This window comes from Miscanthus floridulus, chromosome 9 (genome assembly GCF_019320115.1).
Source record: "Miscanthus floridulus cultivar M001 chromosome 9, ASM1932011v1, whole genome shotgun sequence".
NCBI lineage: Eukaryota > Viridiplantae > Streptophyta > Magnoliopsida > Poales > Poaceae > Miscanthus > Miscanthus floridulus.
Genome location: NC_089588.1, coordinates 16,543,471 through 16,567,442, shown reverse-complemented (window position 1 = coordinate 16,567,442; position 23,972 = coordinate 16,543,471). Strand labels below are relative to the sequence as shown.

Sequence of the window (23,972 nt, the reverse complement as noted above, 5' to 3'; positions counted from 1 at the left end):
GATCAATGCCGAACTTCTTGGAGACGTCGCCTAGCTCCTCCCGGGCTTCGTCCCTCTCCTGGCGAAACTTGAGCGCCTCCTCGTGAGAGTATGGATGGTGTGCATCTGCTGGTTCTGCCGAACCCTAAGGATTGGAATGGTAAGAGCTTGAAGAGCTGGAAGACCCGGAGGAGCCGGATGATGGAGTTCCCGGTTGAGCTGCCGTCACCGGAGGAAGGAGATGGTATTGGTTGGAGCTGATGACCCTTATCCTGATGAATGAGGAAGGAAAAATTGAAATTAAGAGATGAACAAGGAAATTGCAAAGGGGGCAAAAAGCCGAATCATACCCACGACGCCGGCAGCGCGATGCTCTGCTTCCTTCAGCCTCTCCGTCGGCAGGACGCTTGCCACGGTTGCCACTGTTCGTCATTTGCTTTGATGGAGGTTAGGGTTTTCTTCTGGAATGAATTGAACGAAGGAAGTGGAGGAGACGGATGTGAGAATGCTGAGGCGAAGATAGCGATGAAGGCTAACGGAAGGGTCTATTTATAAGCCGAAGCGAAGGATCGTGGCGAATTCCACGGGGTTGTGGGGCGAGAATCCCGAACGGCGGAGTAGGTTTTTTCCCTTTCAGCTGGGCTGTTACTAGGCTGGGCCAGGCATGAGTTAAGTCGAACGTCGCTCGAATATCTCCCTGGTTTGTTGGAGCCAACATTGTTCGGTTATACCCTCACAATATTTGAATTGGATTCGTTCGGCTATCGGAAGAATGGAGACAATCGGCTGCATTCTAATCGAGTAATTTAAGGGAAAGGAGCCGATTGCTTTCGAATGAATAAAAATAAGTAAACATAAAGCTGGTTAATCAAGGGAAAGAAGATATCACACTTAAGTTTATTACAAACCCAATGTCTACTGGTTCAGAAGATGATTGATTGCCTCTATGGCCTCAGTCCTGATTCGGCTAACGTTATCTAGCACTTTTTGATCTTCATCTTCAGAACTCTGGATGCTGGATAACTTAGTTTTGATCTGCTGATCTTCTTTGATGGTCGAAGCTATCTTTAGTGAAGCTGCTTCTATGTTCTTCGGCAAATTAGTTATGTGGGCCCTGTGAGACTGAATTTTGGCATTCAGTTCGGCTAGTTGAGCTTCTAGTCTGCTTTTTTCATCCTCCATGGCTTTCAGTTCAGGCTCCAAGGTTGCCAAGGAATTTCTCGTAGCCTGGATATGAGAGTGAAGATCTTTAATCTCCAGCTTTTTCAAAGATCTATCCTTCTGTAGAGCGGTCCTCGAAGATATATTTTTGGTTGCCCTTCTCACCATAGCAAAATAGTCATCAAGATGGGCTGCAGATTCTAGGGGAGCCTTGAGAGCAGAGGGGATATCTTGATCAATGAGTTCAAGGAGGTCTTTTATCTGGTCTGCATCCTGAACCAGACTGATGGTATCCTTGTTTAGCAGAATGATCACCTCTTTTAGCCGGGCCTGATTTTCCAGCGATAAGGTTTGATGGGAAGTAATCTCTTCACCTTTCTCAATGATGTAATCCTCAATAGAGAAGGAGTAACTGGTGGTCGGTTTAGTGATGTTCTTCTAAAGAAAAGAAAAGAAAGAAGGTGTTAGCCGATTGGGTAATTTTGCTAAAATATAGTGTAAAACAAAGGATTACCTACCGAGATGATTGATCATCAGGATGGGTTATACCCTGGCTTGCTGGGGAACTTGGCTGAAGATTCAGTAGGGACAGGTCTGGAGCTTGATCAGGAGAAGTTTCCCTTACCAGTTCATCTAAGATTTCATCTATTTTTGGTAAAGTAAATGATAATGAGCACAAGAGATAGATGTTATTAAAAAGAAAGAAAAAGAGAATTGGTTGAACAATGTTACCTATAGTTTCATCAGGTTTATGAGCCTTTGAGCCTTCAGCTTCATGAGTCTCTGTAGTTTTGCTATCATGGATTTCTTCATCTTCAATAAAAACTTCAGGGATTGGTTCTACAGGTGCTGAGGTATTGCCTAATGTGGGAATTTTGACTTGTGGCTGCAATGGAAGTAATGAATGTAAGAGGTGGTCAGGTTTACTGCTAAGTGAGGTTGGTAACCTGATAGAGAATAAAAGGTTCATACCTTAAGAGATAATTTGGCTTTCTTGGTCCTTGGTTTTTTGGGTAAGAGAAAACTTTCAGGTGTTTTCCTTTTGCTTTTTCCTCTTGAAGATGCAGCAGCTGAAGTAGCGGGAGTTCTCATGAGTGCCTTTAGAGGTGCTGAATCCAAAGTTGCAGAAGTTTTCATGAATTCCTTTAAGTTTGGAGCATCAAACCCCAGAGCAGGCTTGGGACCAGCCGAATAGTACTGGATTGCTTTGGCTGGGGGAGTAAACTCAAGATCCTGTGCATGACCAGATGTTAAAATAAGAAGTGGGTTCAAGAACAAGAAATGATGGACATAATGAAATTACCTCACTGTCAGAAGCAAAATCGGGTTGCAAGTTTTTGCATAAAGAATGAACTGATATATTGAAGATATGAGCATGCCATTCTTGCCACCAAGAAACAAAGAAGGGATGAGCAACATCTATTAGCCCAAATAGAGATGGTTCATATATTGGCAATTCTCATCCTAATTCAAAGACCTTCTTGGCTTCCATTCCTTCTGTTATTACTTCCCTTGATTTTATGATTGTTGAGAAGAGAAATTTTGGAGGCAGTTGGCCACATCCTAATTGTCTGGCCACCATGTTTGGATAATAGAATTCATAGGTGGATTGTACTAATCTCCCATGATGAAATTCGGCTGGCAAAGTGCAAGGTTTGATAAAGGAATTGAAAATTTCCGTGGATTCTTGACCTGAACAACCAATTTCATAGCTAAACTTGCAGGGCAAGGTCAAATTTTCGTTTTCTCTGTAAGGAAACCAGAGCACATTGCCGAATCCTTTGAAAAATAGCTTGAAGAAGTGACCGATGTCTATGTCAATGCTTATAGATGATGCTGCTTCCCCATAAGTCTGACAAGCCTTAACCTTTGCTGTGCTGCCTTCAGCATAGTTAACTGAGGGAAAACTTAGATTGAAGAGACTCACAGGGGTTATTTGATGCATATATAGCTGGAGCCACATTTGAATTAGCCACCAGGGACCATTCACACAAGAAATTTCTCCACCTTGGCGCATCTGAAGAGTAATTTGATGCATCATATGATAAACAGACCCTAAGAGATATTTGCCTAGTGGGATCTGAGTGCCTGCAGCTAAGTCTTCAGCCATTACCATATGATTCAGGGTTGGTTCATTGGATTTTCCACAAAAGATGAATCTGCATAGCCACATATTCATGAAGGCTTTCAACTCTTTGTCAGAGACGGTGCCAGATGCATTCATGTAGTTCTGAATATGTTTGACCCATCCACATCCAGAGCTGACGGCTCTTTGATTACTTTTGCTCTTGTACTTGTAGGGATATACTGGCAATGACACGTTCAAGCCAGTCATCATGAATACGTCGGCCAGAGTGATGGTCATAATACCATGACCAAAGATGAAGGCATTGATAGTGTCAGACCAAAAATGAGAAGCTGCTATCAAAAGGGAATCATTCCTGGGTGTCTCTGCTAAGGATAATTCCAGACAATGACTGATGTCCTGACTTTTCCAGTGGCTGCTGCTTTTCTCCAGCATTCTCCTGTACCAGTTACGCCATCCGGCGATTGGGGGAAATGGCCAATTCTTGAACGTGTTTGGCCATCGGTTTAGCGAGGTAATCCCAGACTTGAAAGAAATTCTTTGGGTTTCCTTCTCAATAATTTCAGAAGGGTCAGGATTTCCCATTGGGCCGAGGAAATAGGAGTCGGGGTTGGCAGCATAGGGGATCAAAATCTGGCTCTTGTATTCCTTTAGAAGATGATTGAAATCAAAGGGGAGTAAATCAAAAGAAGGAGCAGGAGGATAAAATGAAAGTTGCCGAATATAAGTGAAGTTTACCTCTGGGATTTCATCCTGGGTCGCCATTGAAGATTTGAAAGAGGTCCGAGGTTGCGCTGAAAGCTTGAATTTTTGGGCAGCGGCTGCGGTTTTGAACGGTGATGACCTAGGAGGATGAAAGAGCTTGTGGTCAATTTCAGAATAAAACAACTTTTATCCCGAAATTGAGGGGGCATGTGTTAACACTGGATTTTGGTCGATTCTGGAAGATGACAGGTAGACCCACATGCGGGAAGAAGGGTGTTCGGCAAACAAAACAAGCGGTCGGCTAAATGCTTGTGCGGTCGGTTACTCTAGAAGGCGGTAACTCCATTAGGGAAAACAGAAGATGGCAGGCAAGACCGATCGGAAAGATGAGAGTTGTAATAATAAAGGAATCTATAAGTTTAGGGTAAGGAATCGTAAGTTTCCAAGTTTGTTTAGAAGTTCCATTGTAAATCGTAGTCCTCTAGGACTCACGTTTTGTCTAGGGTATAAATATTGACCCTCGGCCATTGTAAAAGGGGTTCACAACCAAATCAATACAACCGGCCCCGTGCCAACTTTCGAGTCCTCTTGTCGTGTCGTCGAGTTCTTCGAGAGGAATCATCGATCCGTCGACCTCCGTAAGTTCCGACAACCTTGTTATCATGTTTAGTATCATGCGGTGGATTTAGACGTGATGCAAGTAGTCTTGTTTGTTTTCAATGGTCGTGCGGCAGATCTTTGCTTGACAATCAAGAAGTCTTCGCTTATGCTTTGTGTATGAGTAGATACCGTGCGGCAGGCGTTTACTCAATATGCTTAGTGAAAGCAAGATAGTTATCGGCTCTTTTAGATATGGCAAATCTAAATAGATTCATTAAGTTATCCAGTGTTGCATGTTACGGAACATTTTATATATATATTTGTAACACACTTCTGCCCAATCTAGATTGACATTGTTCGGCCTTCTCTCTCTTGTGGTTTTATTCGTGTTTCAACGATCATTGCTTTTTTCATAATATCTTTGCAACTAGATAGTGTGCTCATAATGGCTGAATTATTTTAATCTAGGTTGTCACATATTGCGGGTTCATGCATGTTAATCATGTTTAAGCTTTAACAAAACCAGGTGTCGTGCGGCAGATGCAGGTTTTGGATTAGTTTAATCGTTTTTATTTGCACGTTCCTTCTTCATGGACCCCAATTCGGTTGGACTGCCGAGTTTGGTTATGCGTTAATTCATAATTAATTTCACTTGTTCAAATATGTCTTCCCATACATGTGTATTCGGCGTTCAGGTTTCCACGTGCATTCATCTTACGATTAGCCGAAACGGTTTATGAACTCATTGGCAGACAGCTCTCTATAGCTGTATGTCGTTGTAAGTGGCTTCAGGGCCGTATATGTGGAACTGTCTGGTATTACCCGACATGTTCCGGTTTGACATTTAATTGTTTTATCCCTTGTTAGTTTTCAGGTCAAACTGACTGGCACGCTTCCGGATAACGAAACACCCGGGAACCCGATTGAAGCTACGCTTTTTGGCTTGCTGTGTGTGAGGCACAGTGCGTCACATTTTGTGTCAACAGGTGGCTGTTATGCTTGTTTGCTGCTACTGACGGTGGCGGCGGCGGCGACAGGGAGGTCGCGACGTGACGGGTTCGACACGCCCTGTGACGTCTGGCGACAGAAAAAAAAGCCGCAAAAAAAGAAGAAGATGTGAGACCCAAATTTGATTTTTTAAAAGCAATTTATTAGAAACTTTTGGAGATGACTTTCTTTTTTACCTCCCAATATCTTTTTAGGAATTGTAAAACTACAAGTTTTAGAAGAAAAAAATAGAAAACTCTTGGAGAAGAGCATCTCCAAGAGTTCCCTAAATATTCTTTCTAAAAGGTCTATATTTACGAACTCGTAAAAAGGTTTTAGGAGAAAAAAAGAAGTCCATCTCTAATAATTCCTAATATTTGACTTTAAAAAATCAAATGCTGGTCTCATTTGACTTTTTTTTCTACAGGCTTCTATTTTTCCACGCGAACCTCTTCGTCGCCGCGCGTATCCACGTGTTGCCCTAGCCCAGCAGTCGACAACCAGGCAAACAGGCAACAGCGGCCGGCCACCAGGCAAGCAAACAGAGCATGCATACAGTACCATGCAAGCAGGCGGTGAGGTGGCTCTCTGGCTCCGGCGATGATCCGATCCAAGTCCGGGGTCGGTGTGCGACCGGGACGCGCGGCCGATATTTTTTATGCAAAATTCAATTCAATTCAATTGAGTTGCCGTTGTTGGGACGCGGGGCCCAGAGGCCGGCCGGCCGGCCGGGGCTAGGTGACCTCACGCGCTTGACTCCAACGCTACGCGCCGGCCGCCGGGGGCAAACCGGCTCGCTTGTCGCGCGACCGCGCGCAGGCGTGCGGCGTGCCGTGCCGACGGGCGACGACGCTCCGAGTGGCCTCGCGCCTGTGCGCGTGGCTTCGTCCCCGCGGAAGGAGAAGGAATTTTCCAACTCTTAAAAGATTAGGAGTAAATATTAGAAGTTGTTGGAGATGATTTTTTTCCATCTTTCTAAAAAAATAACGATTATGAGAATGTTTAGGGAACTTTCGGAGCTGCTCTAACCCGATCCGTGTGATCGATGCGTCTAGCTAGATAGAGAGGTATCCTTGTGAGATTGATGCGTGTATAGTCTTTTTATATACATATAGATATAGGTGAACGTGGCGTGTACCAGTTGAACTATAAAGCGATTCGGATTAGTATTGGGTTGGGGCCAATATTTTTTATTTCTATATTTTAAAATTTATTTTTTTCAATAAAAATAAATGTCCAAAATAGATGTTTGTAAATATATATACTTTTGCCGCCGATTGACTCTTCGTGATTTAAATTTCCGCCAAGTAAGGCCCGGTTTAGCACATCTTAACTTCACCAGTGAAGTTTTTTTTTCTGAGTTTAGCTTCATAAGCAGCTTTTCCAGTGAAGCTGAGGTGTTTTGCTCACCCCATTTGGCAAAAACAGCTTCCCTGGTGGAAAAAAAATACAATGATTATTCTACCCTTATCTTTATTATCTTTTCTCTTTCCCCATTCTCCTCTTTCTTCCCCACGCCGCCCTTTCTTCTTCATCGGCTCTGCCGACAACGCACACCAGCGAGCACCGAGCGGCGGCACCCGCCGCGGAGACCGCGGCCACGTGCTCGCCGGCGGCCTCACCAGCAGCCCCCGCTCATGCTCGGCGCCGTCCCAGGCGAAGCAGCAAAGCAACGGCGGTCTCGCTACGGCCCCGCCACGACCGTGCCCCGACGGCCTCACAAGTGCCTCCACCTCGCCCTTACCGGCCTCGCCGGCACCCCGGCGCCTCGCCCCGAGCTGAGCCGAGCATTGGCCGCCACGCGCTCACATCCGCCTCCGTCTCGATCCGAGCCCCGGCGGCCGTGCTCACATGCGTCCTGGCGGCAGCGGCTGCCGACGGCTGGGATCCCGTCGGCCCGTCGGCTGCGGCTGCCCTTGCCGCCCACGGCGACGCCCGCTGCGAGCGCCCCCGGCAACCATGCCTGTGGCGCCGCGCTCCCATCAACCACACCCGCCGCGTCGTGCCCCGACGACCGCGCCAGCAGGTCCGCGGTGGCCGCGCCAGCATCTCTCTTCACGAGGTGGACGGGGGCAAACACGACACAGAGACACATTGGGCCCACTTGTTTCAGCTCTCTCCCATCCCATCCCATTGTGAAAGGAGAAGAAAACAGCTTCACCCATAAAATTGCTTTGGAAACAAGTGTTTGGCAAAAACAAAAACAGCTCACAACAGCTCAGCTGTGCCAAACAGGCCCTAAAACGGCTGTAACTGTCGCAGTTGACCGGGCATTAGCTCCGTATATGCATGTTGCTTTTTTGCGTACTACTTACATGCCAAACAGAAGAAACTTTGTGGGTTCATGGACCTAGGCTATACTGGCCTCCTGTGTACCTGGGATAACCGGCGGGAAGGGGGGCGCAATGTCAAGGTATGCCTTGATCGAGCGCTCATGAACGAGGGAATGATGGACCTATATGGTGACTCGGGGGTGACGCATGTGCAAACCTCTGAGAGTGATCATTGTGGGGGGTTCTCATCAAGTTACAACAAAGCGGAATGCTGTAGGGTCCGCGGCACGAACGACCCTTCCGATATGAGAATATGTGGGGGCGACATAAGTTATATGAATCCACGGGTCTCATCGGCATGGGTTCCGGGATGCACTTCTCTCATGGCGGTTTTCTCAAATCTAGGTGAGATGCAAGTGACCTTGAAGACATGGGAACGAGAGCAGTTTGGCTCTGTGCGGGGCGAGCTGCGGCACTTACACCATCAGCTGGAGGAGACCCGACGCAGATCAGTTCGGTCGGGGCCAACTAACCCACGCTGAACGCGCTATCATGCGCAGGATGGCGGAGGTCCTAGCAAGGGAGGAAGAGATGGAGAAACAACGTTCCCGTGTCGAATGGCTACAGGCGGGGGACCGAAACACAGGGTTCTTCCATGCCAAAGCACGGTAAAGGGTGCGTACAAATAAGATCATTGCTCTCCAACGCCATGATGGATCAGTGTGTACAAGCCAGGATGAGCTGGAATTGATGGCGAGGTCTTTTTACCAACATTTGTTCTCGGCGCAGGAGCTCACTCAGCCGGATGATGTGGTGCGGTGTGTTCCTAGGAAAGTAATAGAGGCTCAGAATGAATTCTTAAGTTCTCCGTTTATAGGGAAAGAAGTCAGGAATGCGCTCTTTTTGATGAAACCAAATAAGGCGCCAGGGCCGGATGGCTTTACGGCTGGTTTCTATCAAAAACATTGGAGCCTTGTGGGTGACGATATTTGCAGATCAGTCTTAGAGTTTTTGAATGGCAGGGGATATGCCGGATGTGGTCAACAACACAGTGATCGTACTCATCCCAAAAATTAAGAACCCTGCAGGAGTTGACACAGTTCCGTCCGATTGCTCTATGCAATGTTTTATATAAAATTTGCTCCAAAGTGATCGCTAATCGACTCAGGCGGGTCCTAGATGATATTATCTCTGAGGAGCAATCGACCTTTGTCCCGGGGCGTTTAATCACTGACAATGTGTTGGTGGCTTATGAACATATTCATTACCTGAAGAAAAAGAAGGGTAAATCTGGTGCCTGTGCAGTTAAGCTGGACATGGCAAAGGCTTATGATAGAGTTGAGTGGTGTTATCTCCGCAGCGTCATGCTCAAGCTAGGATTCAATTTGAACCTAGTGAATCTGATCATGAAATGTGTGGAGACTGTTAAGCTTTCAGTAAGGGTGAACGGACATTTGTCTAACACTTTCTTTCCAACCTGAGGAATTAGACAAGGTGACCCGATGTCTCCCTATTTATTTCTACTATGTGTTGAAGGGCTGTCGAGTTTGCTGAAATTTTTAGGGCCCCAATTTCTGGCAAAAGGTGCTCGGGTGGAGATCCATGCCCCTGGGTTTCCCACCTGTTGTTTGCAGACGACTGCCTAGTCTTCACTCGAGCGAGTGATCGCGGTGGGCGACGTCATGCGGACATTCTCGACTCTTACCAGAAAGGCTCTGGTCAGATGGTGAACTTTGCTAAGAGTGCGATTTTTTTTAGCACAAATTGTGATGACACTATGAAGGAGGAGATGAAACTCACTACCACAGAAGCTTTGGGAGAGAAGTACCTTGGACTCCCTACTGCGGTGGGACATAGTACTACAGAGGCTTTTGAACCGATCCTGGCAAAGATACGGGGTCTAGGTAGGAGGCTGGAGTGAGAAGTGTCTCAGCAGTGCAGCCAAGGAAGTTCTGATTAAATCAGTGGCTCACAGGCAGGTGTCACTTATGCAATGAATTGTTTTATGGACAAAACACTAAAGAAAATTACATCGACTATATCAAATTATTGGTGGGGAGGAGCAGCTGAAAGTAGAGATCCATTGGAGAAGATGGCAGGAACTCACTAAGCCAAAGTGCCATGGTGGCATGGGTTTTCGGGATGTAAAGCAGTTTAACGTGGCAATGCTTGGCAAGCAAGGCTGGCGTCTTATGACTTCCCCGGACTCCCTTTATGCATGAGTACTCAAGGGCAAATATTATCCTAATGGGGATTTTCTCTCGGCCAAAAATAAGAGGAATTCTTTCCATACTTGGCGTGCACTCTTGACAGGAAGAAGAGCTCTACAATGTGGCCTGATTCGCCGTATAGGTGATGGGGTTACGACGAATATTTGGCAGGACCGGTGGATTCCGGGAGCTATCGGCGGGAGACCCATTTGTCCAAAGCCTGGCGCCTCGGCAGTGCACGTTAGTGAGCTGTTATCTATGGACGGTCGGAGCAGGGATGAAGCGGCTCTTGCTAATAACCTATTGTACATGGACGCCCTAGGCGGTAAAAAGGATACCATTGGGGCGACGCCAGAAAGACATGTGGGCTTGGTCGGCTGAACGTCATGACCTATACACGGTGCGATCAGCCTACCGTTTGCTAGCTGAACAAGAGGCTCAGGAGCGGGACCATGGCGAGCGGCGGGCGTCATACTCAGCATCAAAGGATGATCCACACTGGAAAAAACTCTGGGGATGCAAAGTCCCACCGGAAGTTAGGGTGTTCTGGTGGCGGGTCTCTCAGTGATTTTATCCCGTGCCGTGAGAACCTCCATCGGCAACATATTGAACAAATAGGGACCTGCACTTTTTGTGGAGCGGAGGATGAGACCACCTTTCATACCTTGACGAAGTGTTCTTTTGCTCTCAGTTTCTGGGAAAAACTGAGATGACTTACGGGCATTAAACTCCCTCGTTTATGTCCTCGGTCTTGGACGAGAGACTTGCTGGAGAATTCACATTGCAAGGAGGAGGATAGAGGAGTAATTCTCTGTGGGATGTGGTCACTGTGGAATAGCAGGAATGATCGGAAACATGGGAAGACGCCGATTGATCCACGATCGGCAATAGATTGGGCGTTGGAGGCTTGCTTTCAGCTTGCAACAGTGTGCCCTTCGGGGAAGATCAACGCTGAGCAAGCGGTCAAATGGCAGCCACCGGGTCGCGGAACTTTGAAGGTTAATACAGATGGAGCCTTCCTCCCAGGTGTTGAATCGAGCGCAATGGGGGCAGTGCCGCAGGACAGTGACGGCAATCTACACATGGCCTCGGCACGATGGATGCACTTGGTGGGCTCAGCCTTGATGGCGGAGGCCGATCGAGGCGCTACGTGATGGTGTCCGGCTGATTCCGGCCGGGACGAGGGAGTACATCATCGTGGAGACTGATTCACAGGTGCTAGTTTCTCTTTGGCGCGATAGGGACAAGCATCGATCCGAAGTTGGAGTGATCATGGATGAAGTTGCGGCATTTGCCTCAGCCTTCACTAGTTTTAGAGTTGTCTTCACAAAAAGAGTAGCGGATTTTGCGGCTCATCTTTGCGCTAAGCAAGCTCTTGATTGTAAGCAGAACTTTGTTTGGCTTAGCGCCCCTAGCTTCTTGCAGCAATGCCTGCAACTTGATTGTAATGATCCTCCTTAATCAATGAAGCGAAGTTATTCCAAAAAAAAGAAACTTTGTTTTTAATTATTTTTTGAAACTAAAATATACTCTCTCTCTCTCCATCTATAAATGACAGACTAATTAGACAATTAGATAAGAGGAAAAGTCAAACAAAATACATTTTAAATTGTATTGTTTTATAATCTATACCTGAAATTTTGCCTCTTTATTATTAGGTATAGATATATAAGTCGTGCTCATAGCTCTTGTCTAGCACGATTACGGAGTCCTATCCAAAACGTCTCCGTCTCCTATTCTATAATGTGCAACCGATCATAAATAAATTATGCAAATGTAATTTGTCTGACCGAATCTGTATCAAAGAAAACACCTATTCTACTTTTTCTGACCGATTCCTTTCCAAAAAAAAAATCCAATACGAAATCCTATTCTAACCTGTCTCCTAAAGGCACGTATAAATCAAGCCGGAAGAGGATCCCAACGAGACCCAAAACAGAATCAGGAACTTATTGGTTGATTCATCGATAACCTGTACAGCGACAAAAAAAAACTAGATGGAATCTTCTCCTCCAACAAAATCTTCAAGCAAGGATCAACTGAAACAATGGCTAGAACAGCAAGACCGAGGTGTTAGAAGTTTAGGATCATCTAGGGGTAGATCAGTGGGATGAATCCATCTCTGTTTAGTTCAAATTGATCTAGAACATGTCTCGGGAGAGGGAGATAGACTCGGGAGAGAGAGGCCCATACCTTCAGGTTCGGCAGATGAGGTAGAGGGGAAGAAATCGCCATGGCAGTGGCGACGTAGTGCGTGGCGGTGGCCGGCGGCGCGGTCGACGGCACTTCCCGTCACTTGCAGCGCTGCCACGATCGGTAAGGTTCTTCGGTGGATCAGTGGCGGCGTCGAACCTCGTGTCTAGCGCCCTGACCCCCACCTCTCTCTTATAGCATTGTATGACATGGGCCCGCCGACCAGTGGTCGGTTGTGTGTCCCCGATCAGGACGCGGTCAAAGGGTCCGACTCAGTGGTTGGATTGAGTCGGATGAAATCAATCATAACAATCTCCCCCTTGATCTCACCTTACGACTTAAACTTAACTTACTTTATCTTGTTCTCATTCCATCACAGATCAGTGCATAGAGCGTGTCTCATCGTCACAGTATGTTGCCATTAGATTAAACAGCTACAATGCACATCTCTGTTTTAAAACAGATTCTTAACTAGGCCCTTATTGTCTAGGAATCATAGGCTTTTCCATAAACCCATGTCGACTGTGTGTTCTCTGAACGCACTGGGTGGTAAGCCTTTGGTAAGCGGATCCACAAGTACTTGCTCGGTACTTATACGCTCAATCTTTCAAAATGATTCTGGACTTTCTCCTTTACAACATATAATTTAATGTCAATGTGTTTGGCAGCACACTTGACATGTTGTCATAGGAGTGAATTACTTTAAATGGTTATTGCTGTTGGCTACCATTGTTGATTCCAGGTACAAATTCCCTTAACCACTTTTGTATGTCCCTTAAGCCTCATAAGAAGTTATACTATGGGTATGCATCAATGATGATACCTCAACTGTTTCTTTGGAACTTTTCCACAATAAAACTCCAACTGCGAGTGTTAACAACTATTGTGGATTTCACTACACAGCTCGTCCAAACTTAACATTTATACCTACAACTATTTGAGAGTACGTGTTCTTTCTTACTCATTATGAGGCCTATGATCATTTGCAAAATTGCAAGACATTCTTAACTCTATTCTAGTAATCTATATCTGGACTGGGTTTCTGCCAAAATATCCCAGATACGTGGGCTATGTCAGGGTAAGTTCTTACTTGTGCACTCATTAAGCTTTCAACAGCCGAAGCACATGGAACCATGTATATTTGATCGATCTCATATTGGTTCCTGGAACACTGAAATTTCCAAATCTATTATCCCTTTACTATAGGAGCAGGCATAGGTTTGCTCGCATGCATACTTTGTTTCTTTAGAATCCTATCTTAGTATGCCTTTAGCGATAGTCCTAATACCCATTTTCTTCTATCTCGGTGAATTTCAATTCCTAGAACGAATGACACTTCATCGAAATGATTCATATTGTTAACTTGAGGACAAGAACTTCTTTTCCCATAGCAGATTAACATCGCTACTAGTAAGTAGGATGTTATCTATACACAGAATGCGGAAAATGAATTTTTCATTCTTGAACTTTGCATAAACGTAATTGTCCTCTACATTCTCTTTAAACCCAAACTTTCTTATTGCTTTATTAACTTTAATTGCTACAGCCTAGAGGCTTGCTTTAATCCATAAATGGATTTCTTCAGGCGGCATCCCATACGTTCTTTTTCTTCCATGACAAAACCTTCGGGTTGTGCCATGTTAACATTTTTCATACAAATCCCTGTTGGGGAATGCCGTCTTTACATCCATCTGATGTAACTTTAAATCATAATGTGCCACTAACGCTATTATGATTCTAAAAGAATCCTTGCATGAGAGTGGAGAAAAACTATCATTGTAACATATTCCCTCTCTTTGCGTAAAGCCTTTCGCCAGAGTCGAGCCTTATATCTTTCTCTATTCCCTTTGGAATCACATTTTGTCTTGTAGACCCATTTACAGCCTACTGTTTTGGCTCCATTAGGAATTTCTTTTATGTCCCAAACATCGTTGGTACTCATCGATTTCGTCTCATCTTCCATAGCCTCTTTCTATGAGTGAGCGCTTCTCATGGCTTCTTCAAATGAGGTGGGATCAGATCACCCTCCATTTGAATTTCTTCTCTAACATAGACTTCATAGTCGTCAGAAATAGCTGGTTTTCTAATTCTTTGAGACCTTCTGGGGCCTCAGCTACTTGTACTTCTTTCATGTGGGGCTATTGTTGCTCTTCATTGCCAAGAGACAATTGATTCTACAGGCTCCTGTATAACAAGATCCTTGTTTACATTATTCATCTTCCTTGAAGAGCCAACAATAGGTGTTGTATAAGTCATACAACATCAACAGGTATTGAGAAACATGTTGCTCTTAATCATTGAAGTGGGCACGTAGTCCAATTTCTCTTCAAGTCTTAGGTCTCTACATACCACGCTCCCCCAGAATATCCCATCTTCTGTAAAGATGGTGTATCTTCAAATTTCTTATTTTGGTTTAATCTGTTAAAACCTCATATGGCGCTTAAAGCATTGCTTTAATATCTTTGAGGCTTAAGACCTCATATGGCGCTTTAAACACCGCCTTAATATCTTTGAGGATCATCTAGTATGAATACTAGCTAACTACGCTATCTTCCTATCGGAACTGTGGAAGGTCCAGGAATTTAGCTATTTCTTTGCTTAGGAGTATCATTATTATGACCGTTGTACTCTGCCAATGGTCACTTTCATCTTTTATAGATCATTCTTGCTCTCAATGCATACTATGCATCACATTACAGGGAGAATATCTTTCTTAATTGATCTTACAATTCTCCCCCTCGAAATATGGCATGAACTTTACTGCCATAATTTCGAAAACTATTTAGAACTCTTGTGAACGAGAAGACATTCATGAGGTACTTCATTCACATGATTATGTCATGCAAACAATTATTTCTTAATTCTTATGGGAGTATGCTTTCCTCATTCCACTTCAAGAACTCAACAAAGTCCTTTATTAGCAGTACTTTTGCAAGTCATGCTTGCAGATCTTTCTTATCTTTGGTTCATTTGCAACTTCCTTTTGTCCTTAAACTCATTTCATGTCAAAATGACACTACAAGGAAGGATTTGAATTGTTCATTTTTCTAATTGATGTGCTCAGCTCAGTTGATAGATTCAACCTGTGAAGCCTTAAACTTTTCCTTTCCTTTCGATCCACGTCAAATGACTCCATCTTAGTGGTCATATTATACATTCAAAATGCACATTCCACCATTACTAGATTACTCCGCAATGAGCTACTCAATTAGAGTGCCCACATACGTTTGTAAAGAGTCAGTTAACCGACTCTTTACTTTCTTAAGATTTAGCACTGGTGTGATTTTGGGATTGAACCCATTATAGCCCTCAACTCATTGAGTGCTTAATGACCATGACACAATAGAAATGCACGATCAATACTAGGATAGCATAAGAGCTACCCCAAACTTCTCTCACTGTGCGGGATACACTTAAACCGCATGAGTCATCGCAAACTTCTCCCGCCATGCGGGATAATTCCCTATAAGGGACATAAATACCAGAATTAGCTCTCAGGACATGGGAAGTGCTTGAACATTCAATACATCAAATTCAGAAATAAATCTGAATACTCTGCAACACACATGTTTAATCCGACGTTGGTCAAATTAGACATGCATCTTACTGAAAGGTCCTTGTTTGGTTTTGGTAATTGAGTGACAACCTAGGTGGACTAATAAGTGTTTATCTGAGAATACATAGGAGATTAGTCCACAGGAGAATATGTGATGAAGGAGCTCATTGCATATGAGACATGGCATGGAGTCATGTGACTAAGGTGGAGAAGATCAAGACAAGGCTTGGCTTGATGGACCGGTTGCAAGTGTGAAGGGCAAGTCGGAGGCTTTGATGCATTTGACCATGTGGAAGGGGGGCTTGAGCAAAGACTTGGCGCTGATGGACCGATGCAACGGTGAAGAGTAAGTGAGGTCAAGATCGATGAACCAATAAGGTCACGTGATGATATGAAGTGAATCATATCATTTGTGATAGTGTTGGTGCATGTGTTGCATCAACAATGGAGGAGATGGAATGGAATGCACAAGGCAAAGGTATAACTTATAGGGCATTTCATTTCACCGGTCATAGGTGTGTAGAGAAGTTTATGACCGGGTTTAGGATAGATGGCCGTACTATCAAGAAGGGCAAACTTGTTTGCATATCGGTCATCTAATGCCACTTGAGCGATCTAACTTCGTGATGTTGCTAGGATCGAGTGGCGTGGTGAAAAGAGAGAAAAATCCTTTGGAAAATGCTTGTGAAATGCTAACACGCATACACATGATGGTGTACACTTGGTGGTGTTAGCACATTTGCAAAGGTGGCGAAGTTTAGAGCTTGGGCTGCTGTCTGGTCAATGGCAGACAGTCCGACCTCTGGCCGCGGACTGTCCGGGCCGACTGGACGTGCACGCAGTGGCGCAACCGAACGCGCTGGTGTCACTGTTTTCGCGTCCGGTCAGTGTGACGTGGCGACGCTAGGCAAGCGAGTAGTGGGACCAGACACGTGGCGGGTCCAGTCAGTGTTGATCGGACGCATCTGGTCGATATTTTGGTGCTCGGGAGCTCTCTGACTAACAACCAGACGCTCGGAGGAGCGAGTCTGATCGCTGGAGAAGCAGAGTCCGGCCAGACACGCGGACTGTCCGCCGGTCTCTTCGACGGTTGTGCAGAGGCACTGGAGTTACTATCCAAGGCGCTGGTGGCACCTGTGGACTATCCGCCGATAAAGTTTCTGAGCCCAACAGCTAGTCGGTTGTGAACGCCAGACTGTCCGAGGCTTGAGCCCGGACTGTCCGGGGTAGCCATTACAGCTCGGGAAAAAGGGGAAACGGCTTGTTTGAGGCCTCCCTCTATAAATAGAGGGGGTGGCCGGCCATTTGGTTGGTTGAGCACCTTGTAGATGTGTTGCCCTTGGTTGTGCTTGACTTGAGTGCCCTCCAACTCACTTGTGCTTGCGAGATTGCCAATCGATTGCGAGTGAGTGATTCTAGTGCGTTGCATTGTGAGATTGCATCGAGTGGCACTAGGTGTTCGTGTTGCAAGCTGGTAGTGCTTGTTACTCTTGGAGGTTGCCACCTCCTAGATGGCTTGGTGGCTTGTGGCTCCGTCGAAGCACGTAAGAAGATTGTGCGTGGCTCTGGAGAAGGCTTTGTGAGGGGTATTGTGCTTGCCTCACGGGGATCGCGAAGAGCAACTCTAGTAGAGCGTGTCATTGAGTGTCCTCATCTTGTGTTGGTTGTGAGGCGCCCAGTGTGGGCTAGGCGGGTGATGCCTATTAGCGCGTGAACCTCCAAGTGAGTGAGCCGATACAACAAGGACTAGCTTGGTGGCAACCAAGCGAACCTCGGGAGAAAAATCACCATGTCAACCTTGTCATCATCATCTCGGTGGTTTGCTCTTTACATACACAAGTCATTTACTTTGTTCATATACTTTGTGCTTGTGTAGTTGCTCTAGTAACTAGTTTAGTTTTAGTAACTTGCTAGTTACCTTCTTTGTTTGTGTAGCTTAGAAGTAGCTCCCTTGTGTAACTAGTTGGCTTGTATAGCCTTGCTAGTTATATTGTCTATTTTATGTAGCTAAGTAATTTTAGCTCTCTAGTTTGCCTTGTGTAGCCTTGCTATTGAGCATCACTAGTGACCTTAGGCTTTGTGCGCTTTGCTTCATTAGTTTGTGTAGGAGCTCCCCGGTGTGCTTAAAGTTCTAGTTGCTTAGGTTCCAATCCAAACCGGATCGAACCCTCTGCTTCTCTATCTCTTCAATTTCTTTTCAATTTCCTATCCCACACTCGATCTACACACTAGATCGTGGCTCCTATACCAATGTTAGAAGTTTAGGATCATCTAGGGGTAGATCAGTGGGTGAATCCATCTCTGTTTAGTTCAAATTGATCTAGAACATGTCTCGGGAGAGGGAGATAGACTCAGGAGAGAGAGGCCCATACCTTCGGGTTCGGCAGATGAGGTAGAGGGGAAGAAATCGCCACGATAATGGCGACGTAGTGCGTGGCGGTGTAGTCCAGGTGCACTACACAACAACACCGCATCACCGTCAGACATCTGACGCTAAAAATTATATTTATCGATGGATGATCTGTCACTAAAGATAACTCACGGACCATCTATCGCTAATTCTTCATTTAGCGATTTATTGTCCGTCGCTAAAGATATTGATTTTTAACGTTGAAGTATCTGTCGCTAAAGCCAAGTATACCGTCAATCTGTGTGACGCTAAAGAAAATGGGCCCATGCTAAGCTCACGTGGCCCACCTCTATCAAGCTCGCTCGTAGATTTTTGTTTGGCCCCATAGAAGAATGTAGACTCTCCTCTCCCGAAAAATCCCCTTTTCCCTTACAGAAATGCTATACAACACACGTGTGTTTTAGCAACAAAAAACACATGAATTTAAGTCCACCGGATCCTTGCTCGGTTTATGTACGTCCGTCCGATCTATAGTACACCAGCAGTGCACCATGACGCGATACCAGCAGCAGTGCACCATGACGCGACACCACCAGCAGCCGTCCGTCAGATCAGCGACGTGACACCAGCAGCAGCAGTCCATCAACACCAGCAGCGCAGCACCAGCACCGGCCAGGCAATGGCACCAACTCCTCTGCATTTTGTCCTTCCATAGAAAAAAAATTGTTTTATGTGATATGTGATTTGTGATATGTGGATCTGTGATCTTGTAATTGTCTGAAGGTAGAAGAATGCTAGAGGTAGAAAAAGGATGGAGAATGTTGGATCTTAATCTTATGGTGTAAAAAAATTTATGTGTTAAAATTATATAAAGCACATGGTTATACAGTAGACAGACTCTTTCCTTATCCCCTCCCCTCCCTCTCTCTCGTCTCGTCTCTCCCGTGCTTGACACCCGAGCGCTCTGCTCGCTGGAGCCCGCCAGACGCCGACCGCCGCCACACCGGGGCCGTTGCTCCCCAGTCCACCCCGCCCCCTCCTGCTCGCGTCCAGGCTCGTGGGTCGCCGGCTCCTCCCCAGGCCGCCCACCCTGACGCTGGTTCGCATCTGGATCTGATCTAATTACAAGTGTCTCGATCCACCGATTCCCCTCCTCTTCCGTTCCTCCATGGATCTGCTCGTTGTGGAAGCGGAGGAGGACGCTGGAGGCGTCTTGGCAGCGCGAGGATTCACGAGCTGTTGTGGTGGTGGGAAATGAGGATCTGCGAATTGGGAGACGGTGACGGGGGCCTGGTGTGGCAGCAGGAGCAGCAGGAGGGGGTTCAGGAGGCGAGCGGTGGCCGCGAGCTCGTACGGCTTAAGGTGAAGCGCGCGCTCGTTGGCGCCGGCGCGCGGGTGCTGTTCTACCCGACGTTGCTCTACAACATCTTGCGCAACCGGTTCGAGGCGGACTTCTGGTGGTGGGATCACGTCGACCAGGTACTGGCCCTTCCTTGCTTTTGTTCTGCGTGGATTCTGTGGTTAGTAGTATTCTGGATGGTATTGTATGTTCTTATTTATTATTAACTTATTCCTGTGGCTGAGATCAGTACTGTTAATATTGGATTTGTGATGCTCGGATAGTTCGGTGTTTTATCAAGTTTTTTTCCTCTGAAGTTATGCACTTGCTAGTGGCCATAAATTTGAGTTCTACGCAGGGATTGACTTTGCTTTGTTAACCTCGTTTGTGCGTAAGAGTGACTTTTACTCAGCAGCAGGGAAATATATCGCCCAACAAAGCTCGTTTGTGCTTAAGAGTGATTTCTACTCAGCAGTGAGGAAATATATCACCTCATTGCCCCCTTGTGAGCAGTGATTAAGGATGAAAACGGTCGAAAGCGGTCGAAAAACTCCTAAATTGTTTTCTACTTTTATATTTGAAATACGAAAACGAAAGCGAAAACGGTAAAACTGGACACGAAAACGAACGCGAACTTACGAATTATCGAGAATTTCGAAAACGAACCAATTCGAGCGGATTTATGTCGAACACGGTTGATATACGAAAACTCAATACGGAATACCGACCCGTAGACCAAGTGCATGACTAAGTGCATACATGATCAAGTTCAAGTGCATATAATAATTAACAAGTGCATATTATAGAAACATGAACTCGAACTGAGCCAGAATAATTTTATTAATCTTTTTAGAATAGATGTAGTATTTTATTTTAAAGATTTATTCAGATTTTTCTTTTGAGTAACAAAGATTTATTCGACTGATGCAAAAACTATCAAATGATTGACTTTGCAGGTGGGGGTTAAACCGATGAGCTCGATGGGCTATGGCCTAGGTGGGCTTTTGTGTAGATGCTGCTGGTTTCCTGACATTTAGCACCATCTTGTGAGGTGAAGAGAGATGAGGCTGGACGCCATCTATAAGAGAGGGCAGCTGGCCACCAGTAGAAAGAACGCAGCTACGTGGTAAACAACCTGTAATTGGGCTGTATGACCTGTGCAGTTGGCCAAATTCGGTTTAAACCGAATTTTCAATTCGGAATATTTCAAATTAAAAGTAGAAAAGTAGAAATCGGTCGAAAAATGTCTAAACCGTTTTCTACTTTTACATTTGAAATACGAAACATCTGAAATGCGAAAGCGAAAATGGTAAAGTCGGACAAGAAAATGCGGATTCGATCGGATTAAATATAGAAAATGATGCGGTTCGGTTCGAGATATTTCTTTTCATCCTTAGCAGTGATTGTTCTCGTGCTTGCTTTTGTCAGACGTTCCAATTTTAACCCAGTTGTGAGAAGACTGTGGGTACTTGCTGTCAACGCGCATGTTTGTTTCAGCTCGTCCTTTAGTATTTTGTGTATATATCATTTAGCACCGAGGATGAATATTCACAAGCCTAGGGCCCTGGAGCCCTGCCTTCACAGGAGTAGCAAACCTTGAGTCCTTGACTGGTGTTATTAATTGTTTCTTTTTTTCTTCAGTCTTCACACGACCTAGTATTCTAAATTTCTAATTATGTATCAGAAGAATGTGCACTCTGAAATGCCTCTGCCTAATCTTTTTTTTCCTGATCTCCATTCAGTTTATTTTGCTTGGCGCTGTTCCTTTTCCAAGTGATGTTCCGCAATTGAAGCAGCTTGGAGTTCAAGGGGTTGTAACGTTGAATGAACCTTATGAAACTCTTGTCCCAACATCTTTATATCAGGTAACTGCTTCCATCTTATGCTAGTTATGTGACTCCATTTGTGTTTATAAAATTTGATAGAGTTGCCATCTTCAGCACTGGCCAAGTCTATCCTTTTGCATGTATGTTAGTTAGTTCAGAGTTCAGTGGACTCAATTGAACTGTTGTGCATATGCAATGTGAAAACATGTACAAATAACAACACATGCTTTCTTTTACTAGGCGAATGAGATTGAGCACCTGGTAATTCCAACAAGAGATTACCTCTTTGCACCTTCAGTCGAGGATATTTCTCAAGCCATAGATTTCATCCACCTGTAAGTTCTTGCCCTTCCTTGCTTTATTTTTATGTACAAAAAAATACACGATAGCAAATTCATACTTTTTTTTTCTGAAACATAACCCCAGCTCTGATCAGTTTCTATTATTTTATTGTCCTTGCATCCGTGGTACCTTTTTGTTATGGATTTTTTTTTCTTCCAAAGAGTAACCGTTGAATCATATATAGGTAGGAGAGTTGGTGATGGTTGGCTCAAACTTAGGGAAGCAAAGCAGTAGCAGTTAACTCAGAAAAGGAAAGCGGGTTATTATTTTGATCACTGGTCAACTATTGTTTATGTCGTTAGGTATGTATTGTCCAATTAGATTCTGCGGTGGTAGGTATGGTTACAAAGAAGCTGCAGCACTATCTTTTATTGCACAGTGCATCCCCAACCTCTGGACTAAGGTTCTGTTAGATGTCATTGTATATGACATCATGCATGACAATTATGTGAAACTATTGTAGATTTGCTATCGAAAAACATTGAAATGAGCCTAGCCATTACACAATGTCTGTCAGTCATTCAAACAAACAACCTAGAATCATAACCCATCAAAGCATGTCTATAATCTAAATTCTTGATTTGTGTCAAACAGCAATCTACGACTGATCAGGGATTCACGGCAGTGCCTAGCAGTGATGCGGGCCTTGCCGATGAGTCTGTGATGTTGGCCCCGAACTTGAAATTTAGTAGTAACTTTAAGACCTGTTACTGTATGGTTCCATTCACCAGAGTTTTGCTGAACCACAAATCCATGACCTTGCATTACTGTTTGAATTTTGAACATGAATCTTCACTGCCTCCTTTGTATTGAAGACATGTTTTACTCACTTGTGCAGCATGAAGGATGTTAGCAGCTCAATGGCAGTTGATCACAGTTGACAGCATCAGGAAGTGCTGGGCACATTGCATGAAGGATGTTAGCAGCTCAATGGCAGTTGATCACAGTTGAACATGAATCTTCACATTGCAGCAACAACATCAGCTCGACGGTCGCACTGAGCTTTATAGAATGCTTTGCATGTGTGTTGACAGTAGCACTAGATCAATTGCAGCATGTGCTGTTTTTCTTATTTAGCCTTTGGTTTAATTTCTCTCTTGTTTAATTAATTAGAGCATTTATTAGTAAGTTAAATCAATTAGAGCATTTAACTGTAGTAGGAGAAAAAAAATCTATAATTTCGCTACAGTTTCTGGAAAATGGTTGTCTACACTTGACTGATCCGTACAACAGCTTTACATATTTTCTCCACTTGCCTAATTACATAGTTATTTTTCAGGAAGCGCTAGGCACTAGCCTTTGGCCTAAGTTTCTGAAAAATGATTCTCCTCATAATATGATGGATGTGCTCTACTTTTGGCACGTCATTCCTTTTGGCTTTTGAGTTCCTAGAAATGTTTGTGTGCACAAACCTTAGGATGTAAAACACAAAGTACTAGTATTGTTTCCTAAGGAATACATTCATGTAATTCTTTTGGTGGTTGACTTTGCTGGATGTGATGTAGATAAACATTATGGTGTACAAGACAAATTCATTTGGTGCTTGACTTTGATGGATGTGATGTACAAGACAAATTGGATGTTATATGTGTTGAGCTGCATGTGATATGTGTTTGTGTATCTTCATGTGACATGTGGACACTATATGAGCATTGAATATCGTTTTGATATGTGCTAAAAATTGTATTTATTTATTTTTCTATATTAAATCGTTCTATTGAACAGTCTGTCGATGTAAATGTATGGAGTGTTGGATGATCTGACGGTGAATGCGTGGTAACAGATTATCTGTCGCTAAAGAGTGGCAACAGGCTATCTGTCGCTGTAAATATTCACTGCAACAGACCATCTGACGCTAAAAGTGCCATCTGACTCTAAAGATTTTTAGCGACAGGACTTACAGCGTCTGCGCAAGTCTGTCGCTGTAAATGTATGGAGTGTTGGATGATTTGACGGTGAATGTGTGGTAACAGATTATCTGTCGCTAAAGAGTGGCAACAGGCTATCTGTCGTTGTAAATATTCACTGCAACAGACTATCTGACGCTAAAGATTTTTAGCGACAGGACTTACAGCGTCTACGCAAGTCTGTCGCTATAACTTTTTAGCGTCAGTTCGTCTGTCGCTGTAGTCGCTTTTAGCGTCAGATCGTCCATCGCTAATTTTGGTGTTGTGGTGTAGTGGTGACGGCGGCGCGGTCGATGGCACTTCCCATCACTTGCAGCGCTGCCACGATCGGTAGAGTTCTTCGGTGGGTCAGTGACGGCGTCGAACCTCGTGTCTAGCGCCCTGACTCCCTCCTCTCTCTTATAGCGCTATGTGACAGGGGTCCGCCGACCAGTGGTCGGTTGTGTGTTCCCGATCAG

At 44.8% G+C, this 23,972-nt stretch overlaps 1 protein-coding gene across 1 annotated transcript; it reads left to right on the top strand.

The window, feature by feature from the left end:
- The first annotated feature begins 19,107 nt into the window (after positions 1 to 19,107).
- LOC136479329 (phosphatidylglycerophosphate phosphatase PTPMT2-like) lies at positions 19,108 to 22,070 on the top strand. Its single transcript, XM_066477226.1, has 4 exons — positions 19,108 to 19,579; positions 21,182 to 21,304; positions 21,506 to 21,600; positions 21,929 to 22,070. Exons 1-4 carry the CDS (start codon positions 19,355 to 19,357, stop codon positions 22,068 to 22,070), a joined length of 585 nt encoding a protein of 194 aa, XP_066333323.1. The 5' UTR covers positions 19,108 to 19,354.
- Positions 22,071 to 23,972: the final 1,902 nt, after the last annotated feature.